General features: G+C 36.6%; 1 protein-coding gene across 1 annotated transcript in view; it reads left to right on the top strand.

Annotated features, from left to right (window-relative positions):
- LOC121425162 (decapping and exoribonuclease protein-like) overlaps nucleotides 1-9,885 on the top strand; it is a 32,418-nt gene extending 22,533 nt beyond the window's left edge. Inside the window, exons 4-6 of the mRNA XM_041621163.1 lie at nucleotides 2,611-2,749; nucleotides 7,268-7,353; nucleotides 8,670-9,885. Of these exons, the coding sequence (XP_041477097.1) occupies nucleotides 2,611-2,749; nucleotides 7,268-7,353; nucleotides 8,670-8,823 (379 nt within the window). The 3' untranslated portion in view covers nucleotides 8,824-9,885. The remainder of the gene's footprint in view (nucleotides 1-2,610; nucleotides 2,750-7,267; nucleotides 7,354-8,669) is intronic.
- The last annotated feature ends 5,530 nt before the right edge of the window (nucleotides 9,886-15,415 follow it).

Below are 15,415 nucleotides of genomic sequence, written 5' to 3'. Positions count from 1 at the left end.
GAGCATTACTGAGGAGTATATCTTGCTGGATACCCATTTCTTTGAAGACCTTTCCCACCACATGGACAATGTTCTCATCAGTTTCTCGTTTTGCCCCATATAGCAACAGATTCATTTTTCTATCGTAGATTTCAAGTGCACTAAGCTTCACATTCAAGTCAGACTCTACTCTTTGTGTTTCCTTTCGCATGCTTGGCAATGATTCATTTTCAATTTTTGTTAGCCTATCAGAAGAGTCAGTAGCAAATTTCTCTAAATCAGCTATTGATTTCTTGATGTCTATGATCTCCTTTCTCAGAGAAGAAACATTCGAGTTCATATTATCAATTTTGTCAATAATTGTGTTTGTGACCTTTAGAAATTCAGCATGACTCACCGGTTCGTTTTTGTCCGCCATGTTTGATTCTTGCGTATTTGTGTGTGAAGTTATGGGATGAGCAAACGTCGCCTTTTCTGCGGTGTTTTCTGGTGTAATGCTGCCTGTAGATGGGGCGTCTGTGTGTTGCGGTGCGGGTGCACGTGGTCGAGTAGTTGAGTCCCTATTTGAGTCACCTTTATCACCTTTTTTTTCTCTTTTGACGAAGAAAATATGGGTCACGTCCTGGATTATGCTTTGCAGAGTCACTCATACTAGATTAGTTTCCAAAGTTTGAGGTGTATTACATCCTGAATTTGGGTCCTAGGCGAGATTTTCTAGTCAGAAGACAACGGGTTGCGGCCGTCCTCCATGACGTTGCGCGAGAAAAAATTATTTTCAAGATCTCATACACACGTTTAGGCATGTGAGAAGCATAAACCAACATCCACTCTGATCAATCTTAAAGTAACACATAACGCAAAGTATATAAACTTCACATTGTTTAGCGTAATTTTTCTTTTCTCAGATAGGTTTTGAGCAGCCAATCAAAATTTGGTATCAAAGTGACGTCATATGGGCTTTAAATTATTTTTTTTCAATTTGTTTCCCCTCCACAGGGATTTTATTATTATTCAAACATAACAAGATATCTTTTCAATGACAAATCAAATTAATAACAACGAAATACAGTACAACAGTAATTGCAACAAATATATAAATTGAACTGTCAGGTTCACATAATAGTAAACAATTTAAGAAACAAGCGAGGAGTAAATGAACAATAATATTCATATGTATAATTGTACATGGAAAGGGAACTGAACAGATCACCTCATGTAAACATGGCACGTAATTGAAACCATTTCTTTGTAAACTACCATTTTACAATTTGACTCTGCGATATATTTTTCATTCTTGAAATAGTTCTGAAGTGCAAATTTGATATTATCAAAAACAGGTAATTGATGTTTTACTCTGGAAGTGTAAATCATTTGCCGTATCACTATCAATAAACAATTTAATGCATGATTACTTGAACCTCTTAAGCCAAATAATTTTTCTTTATTAGAGAAAAATATTCTATTTCCAGTTTTAAGAAATATCCATTGTTCAAACTTGTCCCATATATGTTTAATACATGTACATTCACAAAGTAGATGAGTGACTGTTTCACGGTGTACATTACAAAAAGTACATTCTTTTTGTTGAGCTAAATTAATTTTAAACAATATTTCATTTGTATATAAAATGCGTTGCATTATTTTGAACTGAAACCAACGTAAATTCACATCGGTAGTAACGTAAATTCACATCGGTAGTATCGGCTTTAAATTATGTTCAGTAGATTCTACGGCCAAAATTACCCTTAATCTACATTTTAAAGTAAAAATATAACACGAAAAATAATTTTGGCGTACTTTCAACTCATTCTGGTCCACTGTGCGACGCCTGCATGCGCAGAACTCCGCTCTATCAACGCTCGAGTCACCGCTAAACCAACGCTCGTGACCGCTCGCCACCGTTAAACCAACGCTAAAGCTACGCTGGCTTCAGCGGTGCACCGCTAAGGCAACGCCCATGTTTTCGTGAGCGGTGACGAGCATTGTCGAAATTCGACCGTCTCTCCCTACCGCTCCACGACCGCTCCAACAATGCTCGGGCGGTGTGACCAGACCTTTATCCGTTTGTTCGTCCCTGTCTCTCGTCTCCTTTCTTTGCCTTTTACATCTTTCATAACATTTTTAAAGTTATTTTTGGAGGTTTCTTTTATGCGCCCTACCATCGAGGGATAAAGAACAACGCTCTTATTCAAGTATGCTTAATTTTTCTCTGTGAAAAGGAGAAGAGAAAATAATTAATGAAGTCTTTGAAAATACCAGGTTCCCCGATTCCCCGATCGATCGACGGAGACAAACCCTTTGTCTTACTAAATGTCTTGAAGGATGGGACGACACAATATTTCCTCTTCGGAAACCGGGTACGTGTTGAGCGCCCAATTGTCAAAAGAGTGGTATATTTTGATTTCACAACCTTTATATCCATTATAACGAATTTCCTTAAATATCATGTTAATTTGAATTTTCTTTCCCCAAATCAATGCGAAAATTAAATTTTCAGTTTTATTCGTATTTTCTTTCATATTTTTTTTTGTTTAGAAAATGGTCCATCTTATCCAAAAAACTAAGTAAGCCTCTAAAAACCTTTTTGCTCATTACGCTACTGACACCAGACGTTATCTCTTGATTATTCAGGTACAAGACGTTGCAGTGGTGGTCACAGGCCTACATGGCCGGCATTCCTGAAGTGATTTGTGGGATGAGAAATGATAGCCAGCGAATTATAGCATCAGTCAAAAACATGAAGACTAATCAAATGTCTTTGAATTCAGAGGTATATCGTGCTTTGTTCTTATTTTACACATTTCATATTCTCACCCCATCATCTATCGCATGTACATGGATGTCAAATGGGGCGCCGTAAGATTGTGCATTCAGCTTGCAGGGGCCACGGAACGGTCTTGAAGGGGGGGGGGGGGCTGCATTGTAATTATTATGGATATAATATAGTTGGGCTTGCCGCGCTAAAGTGCAACCAAGAACTCTGAAATTCTGACCACGCGGATTCCTGTGAACAGTTTTTGCATTCTATATTTTTTGTGGACAAAGGATTACAAACAGTTATTTTCATAGTTGGGTTCATACATCATCTCGTTCAATCCATGTTCGAAATGTTGATCTTACTTTCTAACACTGGTTATTCTTTAATTTGCCACATTTAAATGGTGATAATATGTAAATCTTTGAAGTATAGTCAGGGCCGTAGCCAGAAGTTTTTTTTTTTTTGGGGTGGGGTATGACTAAATTTGGTATACGAGCGCGCAACGTGTGCGTTTGTGCCCACAGGGAGAGCCTGGTGTGGCGTACCGTGGGTCACGGCCTTTGGTCACGGCATTGGGGGCACCGGCCAAAAGTCACGCTGAATAGCCAGGTATATTGACCTAATACCGTGTGTCTAAAAAAAACCGTAACACTTTTGAAATAGTTGCCAAATTGAGCATATGTAATTTTATGAAGAAATGTCGATATGTACAGAAAGCTGAAGGACCAACCTTTCATATATATGATATGAAAAATTGGAAAAAAAATCATGCTTCGATGAACAGTGTTCACTTATGTTAGAGGTATGAAAATGTGCCTGCGCAGGATTTTTCCTTCCAATTTTGGACAGGTAAGTTACTTGTAGCTTACAAAATAAGGTCGATATGAGATATTCATGATCGATGGATCAACAGGATATTTTGAATACCATTCCCTTTTCTCTGTTATTTATCAATCCCGAAACACCACCGCCCACCCCCCCCCCCCACACACACACACACACGCACACACACTTCCACTCCCATCTTATTGTATCATTGATCTGGTAGATGTGAACGGGATTAAGGATGAATGGGAATTGGCTAAATTGAAATATTCCAAATCATAATTAACATTACGCAACCCACTGTCCTCCCCTCCCACACACACACACACACAACCTTCTTCCTATCCTCTCACCTACTCCTTCCTTTTTTATCACTTCTGAAAGTTTGGTGGATCATTTTTTTCCATTAATAATCAAATTATTAACCAGTCACTCATTTTGATCAATGAAATCAATCGATAAATCACTGAAACATTAATTCCATCAAGCAATTGCTCAAACCAATTATCACACGCACACAAACCACACACACACCCGCACGTACACTTTTTTAATAATATTTTATTTTCTTCCTCTTTCAAAACAATAAGTTGACAATCACAATTCATATAAATAAAGATTCTTTGCATGTATACAATCAATTAACAATCAAACAAATAAATATATCAATATCAATTAAATTACAAATATTTTAAATATCATTACAAATGAAATCAAACCGCCATATTTCTCTTCTATCATGTCTATAACAATATGAAACTTTTTTTTTGTAAGAGAAAAAAAAAATTACTTCAATATCATGGTAATATCAAAATTATGTCAAATCAAATAAGAAACTCTACAAGCCTTCAAGGGGAAGATTACATATATATGTTTCACTCACCCACGCACCCCACACTCCCTACCACACAATATACCCCCCCAAAAAAAACACACACACACAGAAGACCCCCCCTTCCAGGCAGCAAACATACCATTGCACACTCGCATTCACACGCGGACATACCATTACATACTCACAACACCAGCAGACACATCACACCTGTTTGCATTCAATGTCTCATTCACCTTCAGTTCTTCCCATTTCTGTACATGCAAACTCAATTTGCCCGATTTTATAGCCAAGCATTTTTCTTCCTCCCTCCTTTCTGCAATATATTTTTGTATTTTATGGCAGGAAGGAACCTGACTATTGGTTCTGGATTGGAAAATGGCGTGTTTGATGAAAAAGATTATACTGTTAACACAATTATTTCTATTCGTACTTCCAGATAATCCCAAATGTATATCTCTCCATTCTAAATCTCTTAATTCAGATATACAAAAATATTTAATAAAAAAATCCCATAAAGGTTTTACCTTAGAACAATTTAGAAAAATATGCATGTATGATTCGATTTCCCTGCTACAAAAAGAGCATAAACTGTCTTTAACATACCCAAATCTCAATAACTGTTCTTTGGTATAAATCGCCCCGTGTAAAAGTAAGAACTGGAATTCTCTTTGTTTCCTAATCAACGTTGTGCTCCTGGTTTGGGAAAACCTATTACACATTTCAACATCTGTAAAATTCAAATTCATGTTTTTATCTTTCAATGTTAAATTATACGTTTCCCGTAAATTTTCAACAAAACTATTATATATCGTTTTTGATTTTATCACCTCAAAAGTAGTTTCCAGCTTAACCTGATATTCAAATTAACATTGAAGTTCTCATCGTACACACAAACGCACGCGCGCGCGCACACACCCACACACACACACACATTAGGGCAGACATGACAAAAACAAGTAATTTTTTTTACAGATGTTCATGTTTCTTTTATTTTTTTTCTTATTTACAACAAATTTACGGAAGAAAACAGATAAAGAAAAGGCAAGGGGTATGTGATGGGATGGGAAAAGGTTTTGGGGGAGGAGAGTGGGTTGCATGTCGGTTGTGATTTTGAATATTTCAATTAAACATTTTCCAATTCTTCCTTCATCCTGTTCACATCTACCAGATCAATGCTACATTAAGATGGGAGTGGAAGTTGGTGTGTGTGTGTGTGTGTGCGTGTGACATGGGTGGTGTTTGAGGATTGATAAATGACAGAGAGAAAGGACTGGTATTCAAAACCTCCTTTTAACTCTTAATCCATCGATCATGAATATCTCATATCAAATCTATTTTGTATGCTATACCTGTCCAAAATTGGAAGGAAAAATCCTGCGCAGGCCGATTTTCATACCTCTAACTTGAGTGAACCCTGTTCATCGAAGCATGATTTTTTTTTCAATTTTTTCATTTCATATGAAAGGTTGGTCCTTTAGCTTTCCATACATATTGACATTTTTTCATGAAATAATATATGCTCAATTTGGCAAAAATTTCAAAAGTGTTACGTTTTTTTGAGACACACAGTATATTGAAAGGCCATTTTACTGATCAAATAACGCGAGTGCGAAGCGCGAGCTGAAAATTTTTGATTTACAGACTTTAAAAGGGACATTATAAGCATTTTTTCGTGATATGCATTTATTTCCTATAAAATAAATTCACAAATTGCATTGTACCCTGAACTCGCCAAACAGATTTGACCAATCAGGATCCTTTTTCAAAATATGCCACATCCTAAGACTCCTAAGTCCTGATAGTGATTGGAATACAATTCACATGTACATACTTATGTCATGGATGTAGGCACACTCATGAATAGGGCTCTATTACAAACATGACAAACAGGCGCAAGTATGATCACACCACTCAAAAAAGTCAAGTGGTTGATTACAGATCCACAGGTCTATGGCTCAGATGCCCCCTCCCTTTAACGAATCATTCTGAAACAAAAGAATGGACTTCCAGATAACAATTTCATTGATCTACACACACCCATGCCCACATAGACATATATAGTACCCAACAAAGCTGATCTAGGTGGTCATTCTGAAACAAAAGAAACCAAAAAGCACTTGAAGGGTCAATAGTCAAAATTAATTAACTCGCCCATTTTCAAGAGTGGAGAGAGCTTACCAGAAGACACCTGAAGTATTAGTAATCGGAGTGGAGAGTGTTTAGCACACCTGTTTCAAGAGTACACGATGTTTACCTGAATGGTGATATAACCAGGACGATTAGTGTTTATCAAGATGATTAATGTTTACTCAAGGATTGGGGATTTATTTTCTTATGTATTCCACTAAAAAAAAAACCTTGGGGCCCAACCGTGCTGCTTTGTCCCTGAAATAAATCCACAGAAGTTCATTTTATGTTATAGTTGTGTACATTATTTTTCAACTTCATAGTTGTCATGGACAGTGGCGGATTCAAGGGGGCATTATAATTTGCTGCCCGTGTCCCCCTTTTGAGAGTCATAGTCAATATTTTCAATGTAAATATATCGTTCATATACACAAGCGCCCCACCCCCTTGAGAGTCACAGCAAGTATTTATAATGGGAATATGTTGTTCATACACAAGTGAGGACCTTTTTTTTGGCTTGTCAAATTTTACGCGGGGCATAATGATCTTCAATTTTTCGTGAAAACCGTTATTTGTCAAATTTTCCTTGGGAAAATGTGATCCTCCCTTTTGGAAAATCCTGGGGATCCGCTCCTGGACATAGAATATCTTTTTCATTCTATCCATAAAATGGTTGAATGATATACCTGTAGTCCAAGATATATTCCTCTTCATGCATCGTCCGTTTATTATTTCGTTTGTAGGGAATTTGGGAGCCCGGAATGTGTGTGAAGAAGTTCGAGTCGTATCTCTCCGAAATAAAGCGTTTGGTTCAAGATGATAATCCACGGTAGGTCATTCACAGTACTACCATCTTCAATTTGAGGCCACGGTTTGAAATATCTAACGAAATATCTACACTGTTAGAAAATTTATCCTTGAAATAAAAGATGTTCCTGCAGCAGAGTCTCGAGAACACCTGTAATCTTACCAGATTGCGTATATCTTACAGGAAATTGGTATTTGGTGTATGGAATCTTACAGATTTCCTTAAATAAAACACCATTTTCCCCTTTTTAAACAGACCTGTTCTGTTAAATTGCAGAAAAATCCTGTTATATGAATTTACAGATTGATTCTGTTATTGCTTTCTGCAAAATTTTCTTTTCTCTTTTCTGTAAAATAACGGTATTTTTAACAGTGTAGTTTTATTGGGTCTGTAGATGCACGGGGCTTTTTGGTCAGTTGATTTTTATAGATATTACCTGTATCGAACATATAACAGATGGAATATTTTTCTGTTATTTTTGCTTTCTCATTCCAAACAACGGTGGCCAATGCGGGGGCCAATGCTTGGAGTCCACTGAGCCGGTGCCAGTTCGTGCCAGTTCGTGTCAATGCAAAGCGGCTGCAAAGTCCTGTGCCGTCAATAAGTTGCCTACTGACTGGCAGTACTGGCTCAAACTGCGCAAAAATGGATTTGGCACGAACTAGCAACAGCGACGCCCAAGTGGACTCCTATACGTGGAGAACATCCGCCTTATGAACGGCAGGTTGTGAGTTCCGGGCCTTACCAAATTGCCTATAACATTCAAACAAAATAAAAAACTTCTGTCTTCTTGTCAGACGCTAAACGCATTAAACTGGGGAAGGGTAATAATAACATTATTTTATGTAGGGCCTAACTAGGAGAATATTTAATGAATGCTGAAGTGGCTATCCAGTGTTGATGAGTTAAAAAAGTAATTATCACGCAACCAGTATATTGCAATGACTGACACTCGAGTCTCTCTGTCTAGAATGTGTAGAAAGAGTTGGGATCCTAATATTGCCAATTTCTTGCCACCAAGCGAGGTTCAAATTCTTTCTACTGAGGACGAAGGGCGGACCTAAGATTTCTTAATAAAATGTTGCAAAGATAGGGCAGATTTGTTTTCCCATATCCTTAAAACATTTCAATTATTCAAATTTTAGTAATTTTAGCTTCAATTTCAAATAGAAAGTATCACTTCTTGAAGAAGAAAGAAAGAAGACACGTTGCACAAGAGTTTTGAGAGGGGGGGGGGGGATAAATGCTATGCCCAATTATATTAGTGCGAGTATACTACATTATAATGTTGTAACCTAATAGGCCGGAGAGAGATCTGCATTTTCTCTGTTCTACAGTGCTGTGTACCGCCTTCAGTTGCCGGAGTTCGAGAAGGGAAGGCGGGCGAAGGACAGACTACAATACAGAAGATTCCATCTGCTTGGGAAAAAAGATGATTACGTCATCATACCAGAGGAGTATATCAAAGAAGTCTTGAACTTGGAAGAATAAGAAGTTTTAATGGTAAAATGACCCCAATTAACGTAAAAATGGCCCAAATAATGCTCAACATTCGATCAAAATTCATTAGAAAATATTTTCAAATATCACTCATATGGCATGTATAGGTATAGCGGTAAAACATATTAGAGTTATATCAGATTATTATAAGTTTCATTCTAATTTATAATGAACTAAGCTATATATATACAATATTCTTGAAATTCTTACTAATCTATGAAACATAAAATATATTGATCATGCACCATTTGACTGATTAATATGAATATCCACTTATATCTTACAAAAGCGTCTGTATTATATATTTTGGTCTATAAACAACAGTGTTTGCACACTTTGTTTATTCGTCAATTCTCGGTAATGCTATTGAGTATAAACTATGTAATGATTTTCTTTTTTTTGTTGTTGGAAATGAATACGAATTTGAATTTTGAATTTATGTTATTCCAAACTTTCAATTTGTAAGTGAAATGGCCGTTGAACACTTAGTATAGAAATGAACTTATGACATTAGTATTAGCGAAAATTTGTTATCATAAATATTGTAATAGTTGGCAAGCATATTTTGCTATCGTTGTTATGAGGTCTAGATACAGTTTTTAAGTTTTTATGACCTTCGCTCGTATAATCAACAGTCACTCTACACGTATTTTGAATTCTTTGTTATAGTTCAAGTTTCGACTGTTGTTCACCAATCATTTATGCCAGGGCACTTGAAACGATTTTTTTAAACCAAGGGTGCTGGTTTAAAACGAAAAAATGACAAGCCCCCCCCCCCCCTCTCAAGTGTTTTCACTACAAAATGAAGGTGATTTTTTGGTTGAATTTGTAGTTTTTAGCATACCAATCTGCAGGGGGCTGTGAACGATGTTTTTCAGGGGCTGAAATCTCATGGGCTGAAATCTCTCCTCAAATGTTGGGAGGGGGGCACAATTGAGTTTTCCATTGTTGCTTAATATACACACACCCATACAAGGGCTATATATATATAATTATATATGAATTTGGAAATTTCATGTATCTTGTCCTGAAAATAAAATATTTTGAGCAATGTTGTGATCCTGAACAAGATGCGTATGTAAGAGAGCAGAAATATTTCATATACGTTCTGGCCTGATCGAAAAGGGGACTGTTACAAGGAATGTTTGCAGTTACCCATAAAGACGATACATATTTCAACAATTAAATGATGCGAGCGCGAAGCGCGAGCTGAAAATTTTTGTCATTCCGATCTAAAAACTGGACATTCTAAGCAATTTTTGTAACCATGAACAGGATAGGTTTATAACTATACAATTAATGCGAGCACAACGCTCGAGAGGAAACAAAATTGACATTTTAGACCTACAATGGGACGTTCTGAGCAATTTGTAATCATGAACAGGATAGGTATATAACTATACGTACAATGCGAACGTGAAGCGGAAACAGAATTGAGATTCAGACCTAAAAACTGGACACTGTGTTCATGTTTTGTAAATCAGGAAAAGGATGGGAAGTTGGGTTATCTTCCTACTATGCGAAGCGCGAGCAAAATTTTGTTTAAATTCTGATCTTAAACTTTATAATTTAAGCACGTTAAAAAAGTTGGGTATTTTTAAGCATGCCTGCGCGTATTTATATTCATACCTCAGTAGAATCTGGGCATTCTAAATACATTTTTAAAGTATGAAAATCAATAAATGCGAGCGCGAGCTGAAAATATTTGATATTCCGATCTGAAAAAGGGTGAATTCAAGCACTATTTTAAGCACTGTGCAGGAAAATTCTGAAATGGGGGGGGGGGGGCGGTGCCTACAAAGCGTCTTTCATTTTCATTACATTTCTGTCATTTGTCATACATACCAGATTTCCAGGGGGTTTAACACACGCATCGTCCTTAAGGAAATTTTGGGGTCACCCCTAATAGGCCTAATTGATTTGGTAGCTTTATGAATGTGCACAGTTGGATTTTTTTTAAAGATTAATCATTACATAACGTGTTTAAAACTTTGGCATTTTATGACATTTGTATTAGTATTGGTGTTGGTTGATTGAATCAATATGCAGCCAGAGGCTGTTTTGCAGAATCTTTTACAAATAAGTACAAGAATATAAACATGATTAATTCCATGTACAATTTCTAAAAAAAAAATGCCTAAATAGGGATGGATATTTTATTTGAACAAAACGGAAACATCGTAAGCAGTACAGTGACCATGACTCAAATCTTATTCAAATTTATTAATTCGGTTTAAATTTACTTTGTATTCAGTTGATCTCTTTTGTCATTATGTAGAGTTCTAATGTCGGTATAGGATTTTTTTAATGTGTATGAGTCTTTTCAATTGAATTAAATGCGATAAATAAAATCTTAGTGACTTGGTGACAAGTGAACAGTTGACGAAGGACATTAGAGTATTTAACTGAGAACCCCTCACCCGGAAAACAGGGTGTTAAAAGGGAAGAATGACATTAAGATCGAGAAAAGATGAACATGTGTGTGTGGGTGGGTGTTGTGAGAGAGAGAAAGAGAGGGGGAGGGGGAGTAAAAGAGACGTCCCAGGTTCAAGAATCCATGTCAATCAATTCGTCATATCATTTCAAACCGTTTCATAATAACGCACTATTGTATTAAACAAGTTCCCGTTCGGTCAGTTAAAACTCAAGTTAACGTGTGTGCAGGGTGGTAAGAAATGTCCTCGGTGAGCGAACTATTCTCACCTCTGTCCGAAAACGATCCCGGTTAGTGAATTGAATTCAATTTTGAGTATGAGACCGACAGCCGACACATCACTAGTATACCGTGTGTCTCAAAAAAAAAACGTAACACTTTTGAAATGGTTGCCAAATTGAGCTTAAAAATTATGTAATTTTATGAATTTTATGAATCCCGAAACACCACCGCCCACCCCCCCACACACACACACGCACACACTTCCACTCCCATCTTATGGTATCATTGATCTGGTAGTTCTGCAATATATTTTTGTATTTTATGGCAGGAAGGAACCTGACTATTGGTTCTGGATTGGAAAATGGCATGTTTGATGAAAAAGATTATACTGTTTACACAATTATTTCTATTCGTTCTTCCAGATAATCCCAAATGTATATCTCTCCATTCTAAATCTCTTAATTCAGATATACAAAAATATTTAATAAAAAATTCCCATAAAGGTTTTACCTTAGAACAATTTAGAAAAATATGCATGTATGATTCGGTTTCCCTGCCACAAAAAGAGCATAAACTGTCTTTAACAAACTCAAATCTCAATAACTGTTCTTTGGTATAAATCGCCCCGTGTAAAAGTAAGAACTGGAATTCTCTTTGTTTCCTAATCAACGTTGTGCTCCTGGTTTGGGAAAACCTATTACACATTTCAACATCTGTAAAATTCAAATTAATGTTTTTATCTTTCAATGTTAAATTATACGTTTCCCGTAAATTTTCAACAAAACTATTATATATCGTTTTTTATTTTATCACCTCAAAAGTAGTTTCCAGCTTACTGATATTCAAATTAACATTGAAGTTCTCATCGTCAATCTTTATAAATTTAATAGAGCTGTAGGCATTTTTCCAAGTAGTTGGAATAGCATGTACTATATCAATAATGTGGAGCAGTTCATCTGCAGTTACCCCAAGATTTTGAAAATAAGCCACAGGTCTCACAACCCCGTTATCAAAAATATGATCTACAGTGTAAATTCCCTTATTATAAAGATCAATGTCAAAAATCATTTTACCTCTTACACATATATTCTTATTATTAAATATAATCGGATTTACTTCCTCTTTTGTATATCTATATTTTCTCATATCTTGCCAAGCCTTCAGCATTTCAGAATAAAATTGTGGCATTGTCTGTGTTAATTTGCAAAAATCAAAATCGCATAGAAATAACAATCTCCCACCAAGTGATCTAAAACAGAAATCAAAATACAATTTCCACCCAGCATCGCGTTCCCCGTATAATAGACGTTTCAGCCACATTAGACGTTGGGCCTTTATGAACAACTTAAAATTCATCATTCTTAACCCACCGTGTGAGTAATCCTGATACATAATGTTTTTCTTTATACGGTCTTTACCCGACCATAAAAACTCAAAAGTGATCCGTTCCACCTCAACGAACAACCAGTTAGGAACAACTTAAGCCCCAGTCACATATAGAGCCCGGACCACCCCGGACCATCCCGGATCTGATCCGGGGTGGTCCGGGGAGAGATCCGTGTTGGCGCCTTGGGCATCCTTGGAGGTCCGGGGTGGTCCGTGTTGGTCCTTGAACGTCCGGGAGGCCAACACGGCAGTTTTTGACTGTCAAAAACATCCGGCGTCATCCGTGGACTGCCGGGTTGGCAAAGCCATCCGGGATGGTCCGTGTAGGTCCGTGTGGCTGCCGTGTAGGTCCGTGTAGCTGCCGTGTAGGTCCGTGTGGCTGCCTGGAGTATCCTTGGCAGTCCGTGTTCTTTTTTCCCCATCAAAATCATTACAGCGCTATTTACTTTATGAACTTTTCAGTAGTTGTTAAACAGTTGACACAAACATGCTTAATTTATTCAAGTGGATGATTAAATGATTCAGGATATTTTCTTACGCTTTGGAGATTGGCCCCAACCTAATATTTGTAAACTTAGTGCATGCATGAATTTTTTTTTCTCTTTTTTCCCTAATATTTACCCACTACTTTGTCTTTTATTATTATTTCACATTTCATTTAAAAAATATTTTATATGTATATGTTTTATGTTATGTACCTCTTACATCGAAATTGTACATTAAGTTTTATACTACTGCCCTACATCGACAGTAATATGCGTCATAACCTGGGCCTATCTTAATTGTTATCATGTTTTGTATGGACTTTGCAAATATCTTTCCTTTATTGTGATTTCAATGAAGTGATATCAAATCAAATCGAAATTACATTTGTCGTTCAAGATTTAAAGTACTTAACATTTAACAACTACTGTTAAAACAGTAAATTGTGTTGTATAAAAAACTGCGTTTCTACTGGTTAAGGAAGTTTTGATATATTTTTAAGACAACATGATAATTTTGCGACAAGGATGAGAAATAATTAACAAATAGATAAATAAATAAATAATTAGATAAATATCAGCTCATTGTTATGAACAGATTTTCATTTGCCGTGCTGGTCAATATAGCTGCCGTGTTGGTAATTGAGCTGACGTGTTGGTCCTTGTAGCTGACGTGTTGGTCCTTGTCGCTGACGTGTTGGTCCGTGTTGCTGACGTGTTGGTCCGTGTAGCTGACGGGTTGGTCCGTGTTGCTGACGTGTTGGTCCGTGTTGACGACGTGCTCTGCCGGCATGGTCCGTGTAGATCCGTGTGAAGCTGCCGTGTTGATGCCGTGTTTACAGTCATCAGGGGCAAAACTATCCCGGACCTTCCCGGATCATGCCGGCATTGCCGTGTTGATCCGTGAGGATCCGTGTCTATATGTGACTGGGGCTTAAAAGTGACGAGACGTAATTTAATTTTGATAATGCATAACTTTTCAACAGATGTATTTTACCCATTAGGGTTAGATCCCTTTGTTTCCACCATCCCAAAAGTCTTTTTATTTTGCTAAGTATCTCTTTGAAGTTTAGATCTTCTTTTATTATTACATTTAGAGAGAAATAAACGCCTAAGATTTTAATTTGCTGAACCAAATTTCCAAATAGTGGAGTTTGAGGTCTGTCTTGATCTTTTCCCATCCAAAAAAAATTTTCCCATCCAAAAAAAATTATCACACGCACACAAACCACACACACACACGCACGTACACACACACATTAGGGCAGACATGACAAAAACAAGTTAAATCTTATTTTTAAAGAGGTTCATCTTTCTTTTATTTTTTTCTATTTATAACTGCTTTGTTCATCTTAAAATCAAAGATCTGACAAAAGTAATCAGTCCATAGTCCACATGGCTATCTTTTCTTCTTGACTGAATATCACGGCTTTCAAAGAACCGATTGAGTACCAGACCAATGATACATTAAGATGGGGGTGGAAGTTGGTGTGTGTGTGTGTGTGTGCGTGTGACATGGGTGGTGTTTGGGGATTGATAAATGACAGAGAGAAAGGATTGGTATTCAAAACATCCTTTTAACTCTTAATCCATCGATCATGAATATCTCACATCAAATTTATTTTGTATGCTATACCTGTCCAAAATTGGAAGGAAAAATCCTGCGCAGGCCTATTTTCATACCTCTAACTTAAGTGAACCCTGTTCATCGAAGCATGATTTTTTTTTTTCAATTTTTTCATTTCATATGAAAGGTTGGTCCTTTAGCTTTCCATACATATTGTCACGAAATGGGTTTTATTTCGTGTAAGGAAATTATTTTTGGTTGATTTATAATGATTCTGTCGTAGCTGGCGAGATTACATGCATGTTTCTACACTAATAATGACGTAGACAAGACATTGAAAGTTATGCATGTTTTGAACCGTTTTTGTGGAATAACAATTTCCTGGAGATGTTTAACTGATTATTATGGTTATCTCTAGCTTGATCTAAATAAATGCTTTAATTTGATATGTCATTCATGCATATCCGGTTTTGGAGACCAAAGTTATAGCTG

The sequence above is a fragment of the Lytechinus variegatus genome, chromosome 12, assembly GCF_018143015.1.
Source record: "Lytechinus variegatus isolate NC3 chromosome 12, Lvar_3.0, whole genome shotgun sequence".
NCBI classification, from domain to species: domain Eukaryota; kingdom Metazoa; phylum Echinodermata; class Echinoidea; order Temnopleuroida; family Toxopneustidae; genus Lytechinus; species Lytechinus variegatus.
Note: the sequence above shows the minus strand (reverse complement) of the source record. Positions and strands in the feature narration are given on the sequence as shown.